Source organism: Antedon bifida, chromosome 9, assembly GCF_963402885.1.
Source record: "Antedon bifida chromosome 9, ecAntBifi1.1, whole genome shotgun sequence".
Lineage (NCBI taxonomy): Eukaryota > Metazoa > Echinodermata > Crinoidea > Comatulida > Antedonidae > Antedon > Antedon bifida.
Window position 1 is genome coordinate 15,545,101 of NC_136234.1, and position 23,314 is coordinate 15,568,414.

The following is a 23,314-nucleotide window of genomic DNA, read 5'->3' on the forward strand; positions in this document are numbered from 1 at the left end:
TTAGTTGTACTAACGACAGAAAGAAACATTACATGTAGACTATCATTTGTCGACAGTGACTCAACTTATGCGTACATTAGCATGCACATATAGTCTTGCCGATAGGTATGCACGCTATACCGTAGCAATTTAATGTTTACCAGTAATGAGTATATGAATGCTTTAATATGTATAACCAGAAACCTTTTTATCTCTTTTCATTTCAGAGATATCAATCAATCACCACAAAAATATAGAGAAAGAGATAAGTATATTGTATCCTAAGGATTATGCAAAAAGAGTATTTAAAGTAGATAAGTCAAAATAAAAAAAAATTAATATTTTCACTATTTCACTTTGTAAAATGTTGAGATTTTGATTAATTCCATTGTTCGGAGTATAATTGGACCCTTAATTTTTTGCCAAAATTCGTACCCAGACCCCTTGGGACAATACTCAGTAATATTTAAGAATATCCAATATTAGAACTATTTCATGATACCAGAGCATGTTTTAAAGTCATGACTTTTTTACTATGCTATTTTTGTTTAAATGGTCATATTTAAAAAAAATTCAATCGTTCGTAGAAATAACATAATCACAGTTGTCTTGGCGTTCTGTGCGAGTAAACATCGACTGAACTTTCAAACTACAGTATCAATCTCACGTTTGCTACATCACAAAATAGTTACTTTATATTGGAAAGACCTTCATAAAAAATAAATCAATTTCAAACCCTGGATGTGAAAATTATGTTAGATTAATTGACCAACAATTAATTACCAAAATGTCTAAAAGACTAAAATGAATAAAATTATGATTTCTAATAACAATAGTATAATTAAGTATAATTTAAATAAAAGACCATGGCATTCCCTATTTGAAAGTTGGAACTTTAAAAAATGAAAAATTAACATTTAAATGTCAGTGAAGACATTTTTTCATCCGAAAATACAGTCTTTCCGAACTGAACTAAATGAGGATACATGGATTGTAAAAAAGATGAATTTTGAGATTTAATCCTAGTTAAACTATGTATGTTAGATTTCAGCATAATATATATAAAACCGGGTTGAGGTGATTTGTTCTTAAATAAAGAGCGAAGCAAGAATCACTGACAGCCTCAGGTAGTCATCCTTTGACATCGTTCCTCAGTTTCAGAACTAACGACTACATTACTGATTTGGCCATAATGAGAATTTTACAACCCTACAATATTTCATTTACAATTTAGTCCGTTTGCTAGAGTGAAATTAGGTGAACATGTTTACATACTTCATAGATAAAAACGAGGTTGAATTTGTTTTTAGGTAGGTAATAAAATAACTCTTCCTTTCATCGTAATTGGCAAGTCATTTTGAAAGAAATGTTTTTAGGACAAATTGCCTCAAGAAAATATTTGCCACCTAGTTAGTTAGGGATCATGTAAAAATTATTCTACTGCAGTTACTGCAGTAACTATATTTTGATACTCGTTAGAAACTGTCTTTGCAATTAATTAGCAAGATAAGCATACTTTACACACTGTATTGCAGCAACTGCTCCATAAATTGACATTGAAACATATGTTACTGCAGTAAAAAATGTATCTACTACATTAACTGCTGTAGAAATAGAATAACTTTTGAAGACAGGATCCCTTTAATATAAAAGGAATTTCACAGCTTTTAATTTGTATTGTGAATGTTGTTATAAACCAAACCGGGATTTTCTTCATTTCTTCAAATTATACTGTATACTGTCAAATCTACAGTATTTTGAAAACCTGGCTAATTGGACTAATTTAGCACAAAATGTGTACAGTTCTGGGCAACTGTATAAAATACATTATTTTTTAGTTAGAAATCAACAGAGCAGAACATGCATGCCTACAGTGATTGGAAATGGGCGATGCATCTTGGAAAATTGTAGAAATTTATTGAGTATGCTCCCAAGATAAAACAAAGCCTTATTATCTACTGTATGAGCTACAGACTCGTCAATCCATTAGCAATGAAATATCAGGAATTCCATTGCATCATATGTTTTATACATTATGTATTTCCCTATGAAATATGAATGGATACATTAAAGAGAACCACACATTGCAATTTAAAGGACCTAGATATTTTAATCTGCATAAATTATTCATCATCTCTAACAAGCAGGCAAGCAGGATGGGTGTGAATCTTGAGGAGTTAAGGAAAAATAAGTGGAATTAAGGGCTTGTTTGTAGGTGAATTCTTACAGGAGGGAAAATTGTGGATTACAGGGGTCATAGGTGGATTTAGGGGTCATAGTTTGATTACAGGGGTCATATGTGGATTTCAGGGGTCATAGTTGGATTTAAGGTTATGGCGGCACCTATATTCACACATACAGTAGACTCAATTGGAGAATATTAGACTGATCCATAGACAATAAGGATGGGATGAAAAAATTATCATTTCAAAAGACAAAGACATCCATGACCAATTAAAGATGACCTCAAATTGAGACCATGTTGTGCATGTGCTCCGGAAGCACAAGATATAGCTAGCCACTCATTGACAGTGATTCTAATTATGGACCAAACTCTCAATCAAAATCATTTCATTTGAAGAAGGGAGACCTCTACAGTACCAACCATGGACAGTCATCAATTATTTGATCAAATACCTTTTTAGAATTATTAGTACACCTGTAGAAAATCTTTACTCATCTGACCAGAAATACAAATTGCTTGATCACACAAAAATAGAAAGTAAAATTTCTACTGTACATTACATTTGGGGATTGAATAAATAAAATCCTTTGTTCATAAACCACAACATTTATATAAGGGATCAACAGAAATATTCCGGGTTAGAATTTCTGGAATTTGATGTATTACATTGTTTAACATACCAAGCTAAAAATAATTGATATAGTAATAATTTTTTAATATTGATAAAATATTGAGCATGGGTTCTACACATCATAGCCATTAATTCAGCACAGGTTCAAGGCATAACTGAACAAGGTCTGGTGTACTAGTCCATCTCAAGTCACAAAATTTTTCTTACAAGTGACCTACATATAAACTTGCAAATGAAAAAAATCATCAAACATCTTTTAATTACAATTCTTTGAATTTACCAATGTTCAACGTGTTTTGTCATAATAAAATACTTTAAAAAAAACTTTAAACATTCTTACCTGGAGAATACAGATCGTTGCCGTTCTCGTAACGCAGATAAAATTTCACTTCTTGAATATGAATGCCCCAATGCTTAAGTATATAATATATATTCTCACTGACCCCGATATGTCGTTCTGTAAAGATATATAATAACACAATATTAGCTATCAATCACTCCTAGAACACCAGGGGTTAATCAACGTAGCTTAGGAATGGCACCTGCAAATTCATATAGAACATCTTTAAATATTTGACATAAATACTGCTGTGATATGAATATGATCAGAACCCATAATCCTGGGCCAGGTATAATAACGTCCCAGAGTCAAGCTCCCTCTCAAAAAATAATTTGTCAGAAACACTCTTCAAAATGAGGAAAAATAAAAAAATATCTTTTAGATTCTATATTTTAATTATTTTTACCCACTGAATAGTGCCAATCTGAATAGTAAACAAATAAGCTCCGTTTGGGAACTTGGGACTGTTCATCAGGTAAATCCTAGCCCTGCTCCTGGTCACCTCATATGAATTACAATTACCATACGACAGAGTAGGGCCCTTGGTATAATCAATTTGGTGAAAAAAGTGTGGGATTATAGTATACTCGGTTGGTATACTTTTTTGTTGGACCAGTAAACATCTCTCTGGTTTGACATTTCAAGTCTATGCTGTGAACACCAATTCTTATTTTAGTAATAATAGCTTTTATTAAATTTACTGTCGATTTAAGAACAAAAATCTCACCACAGCCTCTCCAAATTTCCGCTAGATAATCAAAATCCTGGCCCTTAGTATCATAGGCGAAGTCCAGAATGTCTTGCGCAATAGTATGGTGCGTCACAGGGACCTCAATCACATCATTATGATTAGTTCCAAAGTGAACCTCTACGCTCATTTCTAAAAGATAAAATAAAATCATACACATTTAGCAGTCAGTCATTATTGGCACTGTTGAGTAGGTTGGGGGGATTTGTTTTGTCAATTTGTTTGACATTGGTTGAAATACAAAACATTACAGAAATATATCCAAAGTTCCACTGAACTCCTACCTAGCATAAACCTTGTATAACATGAAGAGTTACTGTAGTAGGTCAACAGACATCACAGGGGATGTGGGGAGAGAGAATGGGGGAGGGGGTGTGGGGTGACCGTGGAGGAGAGACAGAACCAAAACAGAACATCCCAGCATCTTCTTTAAGAAAAATTCTAATAAAAGCCATTACCTATACAGGTTAATACAACTACCTACACATTTAGTAAGACTTCAGGTCAATAGCTAGAAGCAACTTATAAAGGAATAATATGCAATGAACCGGAACTGATTTCTTCACAAAATCTTAGCTTCAGGTTTTATTTGAATGGTAAATTTAGAGATATAATTCAGAAACACACACGCTTTTAGGTACAATACACGGATTAAATGAGTCAGGGAATTTATTTCATCATAGAGAAATTGAAGAAAAAACAAATTTTTGATAATGATCAATAAAGTTAAAGTTACTATAGCGACAGTATTTTGTAACTTATACTTTGTGGTCTCATTTTAAGTGATCTTTATCTAAAATACTTTTTATAGTTAAACTAAATTGATTCTGACATAACGTGGTACTATACTAGTGTGGTGTATACCTCTACCTCTTTATTCAAGTATTCTTTTATGTTCCCGTATTCAATTTTAAAGTCATAAAAAAAAACCAGTACTATAAATACTTCATTATATAGTCATAACAACAATGAAATTGTAACAATAGCTTCATTTCTTTAAAACTTATATACTTATTTTCCTTTACTTATTTAATAAAGATGACAATAAAAATAAAATATTGCAAAGGTCTGTACACTAAGTACAGACTTTTGCAATATTTCATTTTTATTGGCATCTGGTAAATTGTAAAAATTAGGGACTACACCATTGGAATGGTGTTCCACTTTGCAAATCATATCTAGCTTCTCGAAGATAATACAATAGGCTTTTTTCGGTTTATCCAGGTGAGTTAGGCACAAAATTTACTAGGTAATATTTGAAAAGGTATTTACTGAAAAATATGGGTGTCAAAACAGCATGGTGGCCTTTCATTTTGACACCCAAGCAGCTACACAACTGTAAAGTTTTAAAATCCTTCTATGCATGCTCAAAAACATGTGTGCATGTGTAGAAAAACTATTGAAATTCTCTATTTTAATATTATATAGTTTTGATGATATTGAAGATTACTGAAAAATATAGCAAGTTACAAACTATTAACTAGTCAATAAATATAAATGCTATTTACGATGGAAAAAACACCATGATATTATTAATTACCAATATTTTTAGGAACAAGTAAATACAACAAATATACATTACCCTATCTTTTCTCTGAACAGATCGTTAGGTTGTCAGAACAAACTTAAAAGTTCACAGAAGAACTGTACTAATGTTTTAGAAGAGTAATTACCTTTCAAATTATGATGAAAAGAGTTAATTAACTTCAAAATACACACATTCCTCCATCTGTCTTGCTTTTATTAAGTACATCACAGCACTCCTAATAATCCTTTCATTGTGTTTTACTATAAACAATCTTAGAACTAACATAAACATCAAGCTCTTAAAAATCAGATTCTGCTCAGGTCATGGCAACTACTGTACTACAGTTTGATCAACATGTTACTTTTGTTTCCAATTCCAACATGGTTACTAAATTTCTAAAATTAAAACTTGGAATGCTTTTATCTTGACATGCATCAAACAGAAAGCCAATTACAGAATGGGAAACATGCTTTATAAACTAAGCTCTGTCTACACTATCAAACTTTATGTGACAAAAAATGTGATGTGCCCATATATGGACATGATGATGTCATATCACCACCATATTTGGGCACATCAAACTAGTTTGATAGTGTAGACAGAGCTTACATCGATGCATACAGTAGGCGATAGAAAAATGTTAACAGAAGCAAGATTTGAACCAAGGTTCTTGGGATTGGAAGGCAAGCACCAAACCACAGTGCAACAATTACTACTTCAATATGCTTATGTCTTGCTTATAAAAAGTGTAAAATATATATGATTAATTATCATCATAGTTATATATATATACTGCCTTTATAAAAAAAAATTTAAAATACAGGTAAATATCAAATTACACGCAAAATAACTTTCTTTTTAGGTGATCATTTAGAATAAAATGATCACCTATTGTTATTGTATAAAATCTTTATTATTATTTTTTTTTTTATTTTTTTTTTTTGGTTTTCCGCAACGAAGTTGCAGGAAAACCTCTTGTGATTGTACGAAATCATCATCATCATCTTTTTTTTCATCTTCTTTCTTTCTGTATGATTTTTGTGTAACGCTTTTCTCTAAAACTTGCAAACATAACATTTTTTTAACTATGTTGACATTTTGACATTTATGTAACGTCGTCAAGCGAAGCTTTTCATGATGCTTACAATTGCGCAACGTGACGTACGCGCGATTTAACGATTTTCTCGTATTTAACATAGCTCGACAACCAAATAACATTTCAACTTGAAACTTTGCAAAAGTTTAATTTATATTATGCGCTAACTTTCTGTGGAAAAAAAATTGCGTGTTTTACACAAAGTTACGCGCGCACGCGCATTTAAAATTTCAAAATGCGCAAAATTAATTTGTAATCAACTTTCTACGCGTTTCATGTCGTTTTAAGCATGTCAAAAATTCCCACACGTGCGCACATTTTTACGTGTGCGGTGCGCACGTAGCATTGAAAACGTATTTTTTTCGCGTAATTTATGTTTTTCCAGCCTTTTCTAGTAATTTTACCAAATTTTAAACAATTTCGACTTAAAGATACGTCATACGAGCACGTCGAATTGGACAATTTGCGCGCGTTTTTTATGAAAAGGTTAAAAAATTCGTTTAAAATATGCCTTTTTTTAAACAGTCGTAATTTCTAAACTAGACGGTCAACTTTTTGTGGATGGCATATTCTGGAAGTAGATGAGTTGTAGATATCGTATCAGGTATTAATATGGCTAACCGGACATTGTGACGTCATCGTATGGCCACGCGAATATAAAATTTAGGATTTTTGTATCTTTCGTCATAGCTTACCACATTGAATAGAGCGCATCTCCACTTATCCGTTTTCCATTTTCACCCCGATTTTGATATTGTCTAGGTCAATCAACTATCTTTCGCAGGAGTTAAAAATATTTTAATTTTTTTGACGTCATCATGCCTAAAAATTTAAATCACGTGTGGCATTAATTTCATCTTTACAGTAAATTTTAATCTGTTATAGCTCGTAAGAATAAAATGTGATAATCACGATTAAAACTTTTTCTGGAAGCTATTGGATTGTAGATACGAAACTATGTAAAAATGTTGCCAATCGGATGTTGTGACGTCATCATATGGCCAGTTAAATAAAAAAGGTCGTATTTTCATCTTTTGCGTCATAATTCATTACATTTAAAAGAGCGCGCATCAATATTTCACGTATTCAAATTTCTTCTACACGCTAATACGTTGTTGCTGAGATAATTTCCTTTCGGAAATGCTACCTTCGCGTTTCATTTTAAAACCGTCAACATGTTAAAAATTGCAATAAATATCGGGTCCCGTAATTTCACCTATTCTACACTGTATGTGATATGGATACAGATTATACTGTGTATACTATATATGATTTTAAATAATAAAATTCAGCAATAACAACATATCATATTCTTCAGTTCAGGTCATAATGCCAACGTGAACACTTCCTTTTGTCCTCAACCTATCCCCTTAATGTTAATGTTGCACCACTTGCGCGGCGGAAAACCAAACTCGTCAAAGTGACGAGTTACATGTCTAGTCTTTTTATTGTTTCTGTACACTATTTTGTGTAACAATTATCTCAAAAAGTTTAATGTCAATGATTACAAAAATTTCAGAATATCTTTCAAATAATACAACTTAATCCTAATAAGCTTTCCAGCGTGATCACTCATCCGTGACGACATTTATACGCCATTTTGCGAAATCACATTATCAATCATATCTCCATAATTCATTATCACATATTAATGAAATTCACTACATGTAAACTTCAGATCAAGGGTAAAAATATTAGCAAATAAAAACGCACGCGCACGTAGGTTCATGCGCGTGATATCGCGCGTTAAAAATTTAAAAAGCTCAAAATTAAGTTTTGATCAATTTAGAGCATGAATTAGGCCATTTGCGTGTTTCAAAAAATTACTGCGCAAAAATGCGTTTTTGCGCGCGCGATACTTAAAAAGCGTAAAAAATATGAATTTTTTTTACAAATCTCATTCTACTCACCATCCTTAGTACATTCACCAAATTTGAGTCAGTTCCGACTTAAAATAACGCTATACGAGCACGTTAAAAATGACAAAATGCGCACATTTATTTTACAAAAGTTCTGAAAATGGTGAAAAATAGGTCTTTTTTAAAATGAAAATAATTCTTCAGAATGCAAGATGACCCCCGATTTTTTTAACTTATTCTGGAAGCCATTGAGTTGTAGATATGAATTCATGTACACATTTGACGTACAAAATGTTTTGACGTCATCAAATGGCCACTTGAATTTAAAAATTAGGATTTGTTATCTTTTTGTGTAGATTATCACATTCAACAGAGCGCATCTTGGTTATGTGTGCTCGAATTTCGCACAACTTTCAGTATGTGCTTGCTTAATTAATTATCTTTATCATGAGTTGACACTATCTTCATTTTAATGACGTCATCACGCGTAAAAACTTGAATAACGTAGGCCGTGTAATTTCACCTTCGCAGTAAATTTGAATATCTTACAGCTCTTCAGAATTGAAGGTTACCTTGATGATTATAATTTATTATGAAAGCTGATGAAATGTAGATATTTATTCATATAAAAATTAAGCCTATCGGATGTTGTGACGTTAACATATGGCCAGTTGAAGTGAAAAAGTAGTTTTTTCATATTTTTCGTCAAAGTTATACACAATTCAAAGAGCGCGCACAGCGCTTCTACGTGCCAAATTGTTTTCCAAATCTTATATTTTTTTGCTCAATTAATTATCTTTCGAAATTGTCATCTTAAAGTTTAGTTTGATAACGTCATCATGCCAAAAAATTAGAACATGTGTCCCGCAATTTCAACTATGCTACACTGTATATAGATATACAGTATATACTGTACATATTGTATATGGCATATAGGCACAACTCAGCACTATAAGCATATAATAGGATGGCATACATCAACATTTTCCGATCGTATGTTAACGTACGTGCATGTTTAAAAAAAAATTAATTTCAGTAAAATGATAAAAATGATCACCTATAATTCGTCAAAGTGACGAATTAAATTCTAGTTTGTAACTTCTTTCTTTTCCTTTTTTTTTAAACTTATCTATAAATTCAAATAAAGCCAACAACAATAGTCCATATGGAATACCATGCAGATGCTGGAATTTGTTAACATTGTATTACAAAATCAACTTAAAATCCAATCTAATCCTTCATTATGAATTATTCCACTAATATTATGATGATGTAATAGAGTGTAATGATTATAACAAAAGCCATTGACTCCCCACTGAAAAATCAACAATTTACCTCCACTTGAAAATTCCACTGATCTTACTGGTGCCAGATAAGTTTTCTACATCCAATTCCAAGTCTTATTTATATAAAGAACAGGAAAATTCTTTACAATGGCAAAATATTTATTGTTTCTAAAACTCTTTGTAACATACCAACAAGTAGAATTCAGAAAAACTGATCAAATTGAAACTAGTATTAAAAAGGAAACTTCTCCATCATGTGACAAGAATGACAAAAACCTGCAATAAAAACTTGATTTCATTTTGTGGAAACCCATTAACACAGACATGACATTAATGCATGATTCTATATTTTACAGATGTTTGATTTCTTTTTCAGAACATGAAAAAAACCCACTAATATTTGTTTACTAAATAAAGATATTAAAATCTCTAATCCATTATTAAAGCTGAAAAAATATACTGTATAGTAGATCACAAGAGTACATACATCACATGGAAACATAGAGCTACAGTACAGTATTATTATGTATAAAGTTTAATGTAATTTTTGCAGACAATAGTATACACATGGAGAAATAAGTTATTAACTAACTTATTTCTCCATGGTATACAGTAGTAAATATGTTAAAAAACATACCAATAATAATGTTCTAATAATGATGACATAAGCTCTCCATTTTTAATAATGAATGCACATAATTTGAAAAACATTCTTTTACAATGAGACAGTCTGATCTCAATTTAACAGACATTTATAGCATTTAATTTGCATAAAGCTATTATTATGGTATGAGTAATTGGCTATACTGGAGTTTATGAGCGATACGTGCTATTAAATTATATAGTGTATAAAAATACATTTTAAATGTACATAGCACTATATGATAATGAAGATTATTACAATTCACAAAACAAGACAACCACCAGTGGTGAATCCTGAAACCCTTGAAAAATGGGGAAAGTGGGTGGGAGGTTGTGGGGGCATAAAAATGGTAAATGAGCTAAAGGGCTGAACTGAGCTTAGTGTAATGTCAAATCTTTTTCATTGTGAATTTAGGGAAGGGGGTGGGGGCTTGGATTTGCCTGTCTACCCTATCAAACTTTATATGAAAAAATAATGTGACGTACCCATGGACATGATGATGTCGTATCACTACCATATTTGGGTACATCACACTTTTTTGTCAATCTAGTTTGAATGATAGTGTAGATAGAGCTTAAGATCAGGAAGGATTGTATATAACATGTCATACCACAACACGTAAACAACAACAGAGGCTCCGAATCATTCACCAGAAATAAGTTTTTCTTGGCCTGGTCCGAGTATAGCTTCTTAACGATTCTCCAACATGGATCATCATATTTTGCAATCATTTTTTAGTTTTGAAACGTGATAGTTCAAACAAATAAAATTGCATCTACTGCATGTAATCAAAGTATTAGGTAATAAAAGTGAAAAATAAAACAAGAATTTATCATTCAGGTAACTACTAAGTACTACTACTAGCCTAGGGTAAGCCAGACGAACGCAAATCCACTCGCAATTAATAGCTTACTTTTAATTGAGCTAAATATCAATGTTTACATAAAACACTTACTAAGAGATCGTAATTGAAATTTATCAATAATCGCACAATTAAACTCAACAGTTGCATTTATCGGGCGTAACACTCAGCGTGACTAATTAATTGGAATTTAATAATTGATTAACAGCTATTTAATAATTTATTTACTATTCTAAATTCAATTCAATTAATAAAACATGGGTTTGTTAAATCTTAAAATGGTGTGGTACAGTACCAAGTATAATCCCATGCTTTTGTATTATTGTATTAATTATCCCACCCCTTACTGTAATTTCTCTAAATTTCACAAATTGTAATGTAAAAGATAGGACATCAAATTCTCAGATCCTCATGTGATTATACAGAGCATTGGTAGTTTTAGTATACTGTAGTAAACTCTCCCAAAATTGTGATGGACCAAAAAGTCTCTAGTCTCCATCCCCTCTGAGCCCAACCCCCTCTCCCCCAGGTCATCTGATTCATGAAATGAATGAAGCCTTCTGCCTTAAAGTAATTAGATAATTCATCAAACTATTACAATAATTAGCTAATATTTATGTAACTACAAAAATTAATTACTTAATTCACATAACATTTTAACAAAATTAAGCTAATAACATTAATAATTAATGTAATTTATTGTATTATTTCAAAATAATTCAATAAAATATTAATTGAAATAATATTGATATTGAACTGTACAAATTAGTACAACAAAACTTTTATTACTAATTTTAATTCTTATGTACCTTAAATGAATTACTGCAAAATTAATTTAATAATCAATCAAGGTCTTCAGCAAAATTAATTTGCACCCAATACTAATTGAATATTTTATGGAAATAAAACCGAATTTGAGTTTATCCAATAAGGTTTATTTAATTCCTATCTTAACGCTAATTGCATAATTCCTAATCCGCAGTCATTTTACAACACCTGGTAGACAATAAACAAATAACCACAATTCTAAAACAAGTGACTAATAAACTACAATAATAATCAATGATCTGTTCATAAAAATTAATAACAGATACTCACCGATTGTTTTAAAAATCTCAACAGAAAAGAATAATTATATTAACAATATGTTCATTGCAACGAAGCATACGATCAGAGGATGCGACTTCCTTTGTAGGTAGAACCGTACGAATATGTAATCTACGACAGCAAGCTTGATAAAACGCAATTATTGATTCTCTCATCGACGGTAAAGTGTCATATAATATTGGTGAATGCGGATGACATACAGTAACATAGCCTTGGGTTGTATTATTCCATTGATTACACAATACAAGAAACAGCTCATCAAAAGAGGTAGAAAATATTCTAACTTCACAATCAATATTGGAAGAAGAAAAATTTGCTGGTGTAGTATGCATCAACGGTTCGCATGCTTGTCGACTTATTAGCATAGTCGTCTGGAGAGCCATTATACTTGTATTGAAAACTGTTTTTTTTTTTAACGATAATGAGATTTTGCCTTTTAGGTGTATGAAGCAGACGACGCTATATACACACTCATGATCTTGCAGTAAATAGCTATTAATATGCATGCTAAAAGATTGTATAGAATTATACTGTAAACTTACCATTAATTTAGGAGGAATATAGTAACTAACCAATTATAATGCAAAATAGTAAAATGCAAGTGCTGAATTTAACCTACTGTAATGTTTAATTGCTGCATTATGTCTGCATTATATGATTAAGGGCAATGAGCTAGGGGAGGGGGATTTGTTGTTGTGCTGTTGTTATTGCAATCTTGCCTCATACAGGAAATACCACCATCACACAAAATCATGTTAAATAAAACAACTGTAAACAAGATTTAAGAACATGTGGTTGTTTCCTCATTTTTTTGTCTGTGGCCACCTTCAGTATTTAACCTCTAAAATGTTTCTAGACCCAAAATAAGGAAATGTTATACAGTACATTATAATTAACAATGTATATGCCATAAGTAGGAAATAACATACAACAAATACAAAATTTATATAAAAATATTAATGCTAAACTTACTTTGAAATATAAAAATATACTGTATTATATTTTATAAATAATTTTTAGCTTTACTACGATTAATTCCTTCAGTATAAAATCACTTTTAAAGAATGCACTTAAAGTTCCATCTACTCTAGACATGTGTCCTGGTTATGATTCGACGAGCTCAACGAGAAACATGAACAGAAGGATTAAGCTTTGATTTGTATGATTTAAGGCCAAAATCTGACAACATCTCCTTGTGTTTGAAACTATGAATGTGCATCTTTCTTCAGAGCCTAGGGCTTAGGCGGTCTAAAGCTAGCCAAGGCAGCATGGTAAACAACAGCAAACACAAGTCAATTCTTTCATAGAAAAAAATATCACTGGTAAGACTATTCTCCGGTTCTCAAAGGTGCCTGACCTAATTGCAGTCTTTACAAAACGATAATTATTGTCCCTGTGAGTGTGTGTACATAAGATGATATATTCGATGGCAAGAATATGTGCAACCATGTGTGAGTTACTATACAATGATATCAATCAGCTACTTAAGTACACTTAAAGGCATTTATTTTAACTTTGTAGGACCAGATTGTTGATTTAGTGCTTAAATAACAACAAAGAAATTAGATTCTAGTTTTTCATGCAAGCATTTTGATGAAGATCAAACGAAAAGATGAAACACATAGAAATACAGTAGAACCCCCTCCATCCATTAGGACACACCTTTTAAGGGGACACTTTCCTGTGAAACAAACGAGGGGTAATGTCATTTTTGGGTCCCTAGGGTTTTCTTTTTAATAGGGTTCTAATGGTGGAACTGTAAATATTTGAATGAAAATCAGAAGGAATTCACAAAAGTTTATTCTTCTCTAGATTTAGCTTCACATAACTATATACAAGAAACAACCAATTAAAACAGGGCGGTATTTTCCTATGTGTTTATTTATGATACAATAGCTGTATTTAAAACAACAGGTTTTTACCAAATGAGTAGCCACCACCACCTCTTCATTATTCATCCCATGCTAACCAATGACTTTTCATTATTGTGGACTCTTGAAACAGTAATAATTAAATCATAGTATGTAACTAAATGGAACGGTTTGTGATGATAAATCACAAAATGACAGTTAATTTCTATAACTTAAACTTTATTTACGACTGAATCTGACAGGTCTAAGCTTTTGCATTAAATGTCTAAAGCTATGTTAAATTTCTTAAATCATCTTGTGATGTACAACAGAACATTTCTGTGCTTAGAATTATAGCATAGTCACAGCTTGGAGGTAACTATAGCTCCATGGTCACAGATTACAGAGAGGAGGAGGGGTCACTGGCTAAACCCAGAGGGCCTCGGAGCTTATGGGGCCACTGAGCAGGGTCCAGAGGCAAAACCAGGCATTAAAATATGTCGAAAAAGGCTAAAAACGTTGTAATTAGCCAAATGGATTCTCTAAAAACTGCCTCCCAAAACTAAAGATTTCTTGCAGTCAAAAGGTACCAAATTATTTTTTTTACCATTAAAAATACTTTTGGAATTATAGCAGACTAAATAAAACATACTGTATTGGGAAAGTTGACTTTAAATACTCTCCTACATCCATCCATCTTATTTCGAATCAAAGTGTGATGGATGGAATACAATTTGAATAGGGGAGGGAGTGAATTGAGAAGGGAGGCACAGAGTACTCTTTGCTATTGTCCTTGAGTCATAATCAAACACAATAATCACTGTATGATCTTATTGCTAACAGCAGTTTATTTTGGCTCACTTCCAAATTCCTGAAATCACCTGAGATGACAAATTATCAAAAAAAATTAAGAAAACCATTGAATTATAGCAATTGTGTTATAAATCAAGGCAAAATCAATGTTTTTTCTTCCGTGAAGAGATTATTACTAACCAATCATACATTTGTATGCCTGCATGCCCAAAACAAATACTTGATAACGTTTTGATAAAAAATACCAGATTTCGGCAAACCTAATTATTGTTTGCGACTCCCTTTAACAAAATAGATTCATTGAAGGAAACCAGTGGACCATGACGTTAGGTTAATTAGTGTTAATTAAGTGTTAGGAAGCAAAGAGTAAATCTAAAAAGATTTGTATACAGAGTCATACTTCTACTTTATTGTTGGCCACGCGCATCTGTATGCAAATGAGGCAAACTTCTGTCGAGCTTTAAGCAAATACAGAGAGTTCATTATTTATATTCAATGATGCTTCTAAAGTGGCATGCGTGGCACTATTATTGTCTCAATTGTTTCTTTAGTCAATTTATTTTAAGAAACTAATATTGCATTTTACGAGGTCCTTTTATAGTCATAGAATTTAGAAACAACAAAATAAATCTTCTCGCTCAGTTGTTTTGCTACTAGCCCTAATTAATCTTCTAGGGACCTGTTTTTGCAAAGAAAAAAATCGTTAAATGGTGTGTGGACAGATTACTATAACAGTAACTGAAAATTAATTTAAATTCTATGATTAACATTTTTAACAATTATAAACATGAATAGAGTGGCATAATAAAAATGGTGTTTGAATATACAATATATTAATATGTTATAAAATATATTAACATAAATAGGTTCGGGATGATCTGGCATTGAACAAACACTTATTTTGGCTCTCTATGCTAGGCCTATGAATTTGCGTCAACCCCATTCTCTCCTGTGTTTGGCATCAGAACATGACGGGAGGTGGTGTAGGCTAGCTAGCTTCCTTTCAACATGTGGATTTTTCTTCATTTTCGTTTATATAGAATTTGAGATAATAGGCAGTATATACAAGCTAAAATTAGAACAACATTAAAACAAGCAATATGTCATGATAAACCGTACCATTATGCAAATCTTGAGAAAGTAAAATTTAGCTTTTAAAAGTTTTCTTCTCTTCCAAATAAGTCGTCTGCTCCTTCTATTTGACATCCATGTGATGTGTGTGTTGTGTGTGTACAGTATTTTGAAGTTCAATGAAATTTGGAGAATAATATTACGAAATGTAGAGGGCGCTGTTTAATAAAATTATTTCTTTTCTCTATTTTACTCGAAGAGTGTTGGTCTTTAAAAATAAACATTATAATGGATAGGATTATAGCTTTAATTGATATGGATTGCTTTTATGTTCAAGTTGAACAGCGTCTAAATAATTCTTTGAAAGGAAAACCATGTGCGGTTGTACAGTATAATGCATGGAAAGGAGGCGGGTAAGAAATCATAACAAATAACATTTCTGCATGATTGAAAACGAAATTCGCGCTTTTCTTTATTTTTTATTAAATCGGCATGGTACCTCGTCGAAAATAACACGAATTTAAATACAAAGTCTTATAGAATTAATATCAATGATACAACATAACTTTGTTCTTTAAAAACACCCAAAATTTAGTAATGAAAGCTAAATACCGCTGTTAGAATCATTGTGTGATCACAAAGTCTTGTGAATGCCAGCCAATTCCTAGATAGTATAGTGGTAAGTATCTCCGCCTGTCACGCGGAAGACCGGGGTTCAATTCCCCGTCTGGGAGGCTTAATTTTTTTTTGTATCTTATATTGATTTATTTTTATTTAACTTTTTTATTATCTTTCCAATATTGAAATATATGAATGTTCTTTTTTTTTTTAGTTATTTGTATTCTGTTGACATACTAATTTATTTATTCTCTTATAATAATATATATCAATATTACATAAATATAATAAATAATTTTTGGCCTTATAATGTTAATAATTAATTACTGTTGATCTAATAATTACAGGATTATTGCAGTGAGTTATGAAGCTAGAGCTGCTGGTGTTACCAGACAGATGAGGGGGGATGAAGCGAAAAAGAAATGTCCAGAAATTCAGCTTGTGCCCGTACCACAAAATAGAGGAAAAGCAAATTTAGACAAGTGAGGATTCAATGAATTTTATAATCAAGTATTTTACTTGCTCAAATAATATTACGGTACGCTTGGTGGGCATAGTTAACATGCTTTCCTTCGAATCACAAGGTCCAGGTTTCAATCCTGAGACCTAGTGTCAACTCTATCTCTAAATGAGACTTATAGTTTATAAGCATCCTGCAACTGGCGTGTTACTTACTATTGGATGCATATAAAATAAAAAATTTAAAAAGACGACATTAACATTTATTATGTGTCCAACTATTCTATTATTTTTCCTTTCATTTCAATTAATTCAGGTACAGAGATGCTGGAGCCGAGATTATTAAAGCTCTGTGCAAGTTTAGTGACTGTGTAGAGCGTGCAAGTATTGATGAGGCTTACATCGACCTCACTGATGTTGTTGAAAAACGACTGGAAAGATTACAGGGGGAGCATATTACGTTTGATATGCTACCTAACACGCATGTTGTTGGCTGGGATGGAAATGGAGAAACTAGTTCATTGAGTGATGATGGAAGTTCGAAACAAGGAAATGCAGAGAAAACTCACGGTATTACATTTATATATATAAGTAATACAAAAACATAATAAAACATGTTTTCTTGTATTGAAATGCTTAATAATATAAATAAGAAATGTCCTGTGGAATTTAGGTCAAAGAACGACACAAAAAACAATAGTATACTTAATATATTACTGACAGATAATGTCAAAGAAGTTTAAACAAAGAAAGACCTAAAAAATCATACAGTAGTATACTTTAATATATTATTATTACTGACAGATAATTTCTTTTTTTTCTATAGGGCTAAGCAATAGAGAAGCTGGAGTGATTCAATGGTTGGAAAATGCTGACAGTGTACAGGATAAGAGGCTAGCAATGGGAGGCTATATTGTAGAAGAAATCCGTGCAGCTATCTTTGAAGAAACAAGTTTTAGGTGTTCGGGTGGTATTGCACATAATAAGGTGTGTATCTAAAGCCATGTGTGATTAAATGACCTGTGATGATTTCATTCTTTAACATTGTGTCTGGCGCCCTCAATAAAAAAAATAATCCATATTTTTGTTTAGTCATTTAACATTTTCATCTTTAATAACTTACTGAACTCAAAATTGTAAAAACTATTTAAAAATGAAAGGTAATACTGCTCTTCAGAATTATTGTGTGGTCTTAAGTTCTTGGTGACTCCAGCCAATTCCTAGATAGTATAGTGGTAAGTATCTCCGCCTGTCACGCGGAAGACCGGGGTTCAATTCCCCGTCTGGGAGGTTATTTTTTAAATGTTCCTTTATTGTTTTTTTTTTACACTTTTTTATCCTTTCCATATAGAAAAAGAAAAACTTAATTTGTTGGGGTTATTTTTTTTAGTCGAAATTTGACAGTTTTGACAAATTGTTTTTTAAAAAAACTATAGATGTTAGCAAAGCTGTCGTGTGGAATTAATAAACCAAACAAACAAACCATTACTCCTCACACATCAGTGGAAAACCTATTTAAAACACTACCTATCAGAAAAATGTGAGTATGATTCTGAATATTTTGCTCTTTATTACTTTAAAAAAAAAGGTGTGATGTGCCAAAATATGGTAGTGATATGCCCAAATATGGTAGTGATATGACATCACATCACATTTGTCAAATAAAGTTTGATAGTGTAGACAGAGATTTAGGTACCCTGCACAGCCCCAGGGAAGAGTTGATCCCCATGGTTAAATAAAATTGATTATTATTCTATAAAAAAATGGATAGACATGTGACTATGAAAAGAAAAAGACTAATACAGGTAATAGTATTGGAAATAAATTGATAAGTTATAGAATAAATGAATACAATTGTAAAAATGAGATTTTATCACATTGTTATTCCTAATATTCAGTCGGAATCTAGGAGGAAAACTTGGACATATGTTAGTAGCTGACTTGAACATTAATTTTATGGGTGATCTGTGCCAGTATACAAAGGTGTTCCTTCAAAGCAAATATGGGGACAAAACGGGGTAAGTTTTAATATGTAAATAATGGGAAACAATAGAGATGAGAAATGTAGAAGAATCCTAAGTTTGAGCTTCTGTTGGAGCATAGCTGAAGTATCAGTTTGAGCTGAGCCTCAGTATGAGTTTGAGCCTCAGTTTGAGTTTGAGCCTCATTTGGAGCTTAACCTCAGTTGGAGCTGAGCTGAGTTTGAGCATCAGTTGGAGCTGAGCTTCAAGTATGAGTTTGAGTATCAGTTGGAGCTGAGCCTCAAGTATGAGTTTGAGCATCAGTTTGAGCTGAGCCTCAGTTTGAGTTCGAGCCTCATTTGGAGCTTAACCTTAGTTGGAGCTGAGCTTCAATATGAGTTTGAGCCTCAGTTGGAGCTGAACCTCAGTATGAGCCTGAACCTCAGTATGAGTTTGAGCCTCACTTGGAGCTTAACCTCAGTGTGAGAATATTGTTTAGTGTGTCTGTCTCTTCACTCTTACATTTGTCTTTTAAATAATTAAATTATTCACATAATTGTCATGTGGTGAAGTTATAGCATCACATGACAATATGTTAATGAGAGGAAATCACATGATTGTTGCACTCTTAATTCATTTGATCATAAGACTACTCATGTCTTCTTAATTCATCACTAAACATTTTCCTATCGGTCCTCCAGAGAAACATACAAATTCCCGGAATTTTGTAACCTTTGACATTGACAATTTGATGTTTCACATCATTCACGAACACTTTATTTTCAGTTTGTGGCTTTATGAAATTTGCAGAGGATTAGAGTATGAGACTGTAAAACAAAGAACACTTCCAAAATCTATAGGCTGCAGTAAGAATTTTACAGGTAACACAGCTCTGGAAACCAAAGATAAGGTACAGAATGTTAACCTTGTTAAATACAAGTACATTGAATTTGTAGTTGTAAATGTATTACAGTTTTAATGTGGACAGCACTCATGAGAAAGCTCAGTCTGTAATTCATTAAAATGTATGATTTTTACTCTTGTATGAAATAAGGTTTTACACTGGATGAAAGAACTAGCTCAAGAGGTATCTGAACGGATTGAGAAAGACCAAGAAATGGTAACTTATCAAACAATAGCTTTAAAGATGTATAATGTCCCCCAAAAACATGAAAAATTAAAACTAATAAAATCAGACTTTGAATATGTCATTTTGTAGTTTTAATAAATTTAATCACTTCCGTAGAAAAACACTAAATAAATTCAACCGAAAACCCATTTTTTGCGTAAAGTCACGGTTTTTTCAGGTAAATCATTTTTTGTTTTTGAACCAATTTTTGGTAAAAGTGAATAATTACTGAAATACTGAAATACTATGTGACATTAAAATGGCATTCAACAATATATCTTTACGCATTGTTTCAGTTAATAAATTGCCTATGTAAAATTCATTCAACTTTGTGTTAACATTAACTCTTTAAAACCTTTTTTATTATTTTATTTCCAGATAATATTTATCTTTTCCATATATATTTCTTAATCAATCAATCTTAACAATTTTAATTTTTAATGGATAAAGTATTTTGTTATCTTTGTCATTTGTGTAGGGTCCTAATCAGTTTTCTACACAGAAGCTGGATAGGCCACCCTAAAAAATATGTTAATAAATAAGTTTTATTTTATTACATTTTAATATAATTTAAAAATCCATTAATCGATAATGCATACCCATTCTATAATAATGACTTTGAAACATTTTTTTTATTCTCTTTTTTCTAAGAACAATAGAGTTCCAAAACAGATGACAATTAGTTTAAAACTGGATACGAAACCAGCAAGTAATGTGACTAGGTCATGTGCTTTGAGTAAGACTGAAGCAGAAGATATGACACGCACAGCATACGCATTGATTCAAAGTCTGAACACAGCTGGCAACAACCAAGCCGCATGGTAATCACATTAAACAATCATTTGAAAATATTCATGAATTCCAGAAAGTGGTAAAATATACTACATAGCACAACTTTGCTAGAGATTGTATGTGAAGGCCAAAATAACTAAAGGTTTTAATATTTAGAAATCAGCTTACATTTTCAATTAAATAATGGTTTGATATATTAAACTTAAATTTTAGACCACCTGTGGCCCAGATAAAACATGAATTAATAATAAATAAATAGCAGATGTGGCGACATACTATCTTATAAAAGTAAAAATTGTCTATGTTCTAGATAGGCATTTTGCATAATAATTGTAAAAATACAATATTTTTGCACACATGGCATGCCATACCAAAATCGAAATTCCTGCTGGTGACGCTCATAAAGGAATATATCGACAAAATATTGTGCTAAAAGTATATGTACAAATATATTACATCACCTACTATATAAGTTTTAAGCTCTGTCTACACTATCAAACTTTATGACAAAAAATGTATATGGACACGATGATGTCATATCACTACCATATTTGGGCACATCACACATTTTGTTTCAAACTAGTTTGATAGTGTAGACAGAGCTTAAGTTGTTACTCTTGGACATTTCTATTTTCAGGGTTCCACACGTCCTCTGTCTCGGTATTGCCACTTCAAAATTTACAGAGAACGTGTGCAGTGGAAATATGAGTATGAAGAATTTCCTAAGTAGTCCGTCAAAAACAACAAACTTACACGCAACCTCACCACATTTCGATTCTCAGAAAAAGAGTTCAAAAGGTATAGAAACTTTTTTTTCATCGGTGAAGAATACTTCTGATGAAGATGCAAAATTGCCTATGATCAAATATGAAGATTCTGCTGCATGCGCAAACGCTGATGATAGTTTAATTCATGAGACAAAAGAAGACTTAGAAGTCAACAAGCAATTTCAATCTCCAAGTAAGAAACTGACAAAAGGCATTCAACAATTTTTCACGCCTAAATCCAGATTGTCTGATAAAGATTGTGAAGAAAACATTGGTGTGATGTCTACAGAACTGCAGAACAACTCATCAAGCAATATAAACAAAGTATCTACAAGTGGTGAAAGTTTAGATAAGGAAGCCAAAGAAAATGATGCAAAATTGATAGATAGCCAGTTAAATACAGAAAACATTGATTCTGTAAACAATGGATCATCATGTTCTAAGTTATCATTATCATCTAATTCACCCTCGTCATCTAAATCAGTAATTCTTAAATCATTGCCTTATTTGGCAACAAAATCAATATCATCTAAATCATCATTTCACTCACCACCACCGACATCCAAATCTTTGACAGCATTCTTTTCACAGAACACTAAAACAAAATCTGGTATTACTGATAAACCTTCAACAGAACTTAATACTGATGAAATCACCTCAGACAATTCTGATGAAATCAAATGTAAGAAATGTTGTGCAATAGTTTCAGCATGGGATTACCCAGAACACCTTGATTACCATTTTGCGATGGATTTACACAAAGAAATTCAAGATAAGATGAGTACGCCACCAATGCGTGATCAAGCATCGTCGACACCGAGGAGCGCAGGCAATAAGAGTAAGCGTGCTGACCAATTAAGCGCGAGTGCTAAAAAGAAAAAGCCAAATGATAAATCATCTATTGCATCGTTTTTCAAGAAGTCGTGGAATTCTGGATAATTAGATTAAAATTGACATTAAAAGTTAATGATATTTAATTTTAGAAAAGGTCAAATCATTTAATTTGTGTATAAAATTGTGTAAGTCAATCGTCTCAATCTACTAGTTTATTTAATGCGGCCAGTATGTGTAAGCCAAGATGGTTAACTTTACTTTTAAGCTTCCATAATCCATCTAGTCGGTCAAAATATGGTGATACAGCATGTTACAGTAAAGTTATTCCATACATAACCAAGTGTTTGAATAGTGTAAATCGTTATCAGTACTAGATGGGTGGAAATCGCATTTTGAGTCAAACAAATTGCAAAAGTTAGTTTTTTTGTTGAAACATGCTCAATTATATGCTGCATATATTATTATATCCAAAATCTACCCTGATCTTCCCATTTTAAATGACCTAATTTGCATAAAATCAAAATGGCAGATTTGATTTTATGCAAATTAGGCCACTTATACTCAGGTCAGATCAGGGTATATTTGGATATAGCATTCTCTAATATATTATGAACATATTTCAACAATAAAACAAACTTTTGCAATTTGACTCAAAGGCTATTTTTTAGCTATTTCCACTCGTCTATACTGTAGCCTGGTGAATAGACTTGCCCCAAGTCTCTAATTATTTTCACCTTAATTCTGTTGTTAATCGAC

At 31.9% G+C, this 23,314-nt stretch overlaps 2 protein-coding genes and 2 non-coding genes across 6 annotated transcripts in view; 3 read left to right on the plus strand and 1 right to left on the minus strand.

The window, feature by feature from the left end:
* The window catches only part of LOC144852821 (apoptosis-stimulating of p53 protein 1-like), a 55,048-nt gene extending 38,880 nt beyond the window's left edge, over nucleotides 1–16,168 (minus strand). The window contains exons 1-3 of one of the 3 annotated variants that reach the window (XM_078710828.1): nucleotides 16,047–16,168; nucleotides 3,863–4,015; nucleotides 3,136–3,252 (exon numbers count right to left, since the gene is read on the minus strand). In XM_078710828.1, coding sequence (XP_078566954.1) covers nucleotides 3,136–3,252; nucleotides 3,863–4,013 — 268 coding nt within the window. In that variant the 5' untranslated portion in view covers nucleotides 4,014–4,015; nucleotides 16,047–16,168. Of the gene's footprint in view, nucleotides 1–3,135; nucleotides 3,253–3,862; nucleotides 4,016–12,255; nucleotides 12,275–13,236; nucleotides 13,246–16,046 lie in introns of those variants that run through there. The other 2 variants (XM_078710829.1, XM_078710830.1) reach the window with 2 other exon arrangements.
* A 101-nt stretch (nucleotides 16,169–16,269) lies between these two features.
* On the plus strand, nucleotides 16,270–23,007 carry LOC144851699 (DNA polymerase eta-like). Its single transcript, XM_078709289.1, has 10 exons — nucleotides 16,270–16,411; nucleotides 16,964–17,098; nucleotides 17,392–17,645; nucleotides 17,902–18,062; nucleotides 18,512–18,615; nucleotides 18,974–19,093; nucleotides 19,823–19,946; nucleotides 20,091–20,156; nucleotides 20,817–20,986; nucleotides 21,595–23,007. Exons 1-10 carry the CDS (start codon nucleotides 16,287–16,289, stop codon nucleotides 22,661–22,663), a joined length of 2,328 nt encoding a protein of 775 aa, XP_078565415.1. The 5' UTR covers nucleotides 16,270–16,286; the 3' UTR covers nucleotides 22,664–23,007.
* Trnad-guc (transfer RNA aspartic acid (anticodon GUC)) lies at nucleotides 16,661–16,732 on the plus strand. Its single transcript has one exon. It is a non-coding gene; the product is annotated as a tRNA-Asp (tRNA).
* Trnad-guc (transfer RNA aspartic acid (anticodon GUC)) lies at nucleotides 18,294–18,365 on the plus strand. The gene has a single exon. It is a non-coding gene; the product is annotated as a tRNA-Asp (tRNA).
* Nucleotides 23,008–23,314: the final 307 nt, after the last annotated feature.

Coding starts and splice junctions, on each gene's coding strand:
- LOC144851699 (XM_078709289.1), top strand. CDS start 16,287: ATGGATAGGATTATAGCTTTAATTGATATGGATTGCTTTTATGTTCAA. Junction 16,412..16,963: donor AATGCATGGAAAGGAGGCGG/GTAAGAAATCAT, acceptor TAATAATTACAG/GATTATTGCAGTGAGTTATG. Junction 18,063..18,511: donor GTGGTATTGCACATAATAAG/GTGTGTATCTAA, acceptor AAAAAACTATAG/ATGTTAGCAAAGCTGTCGTG.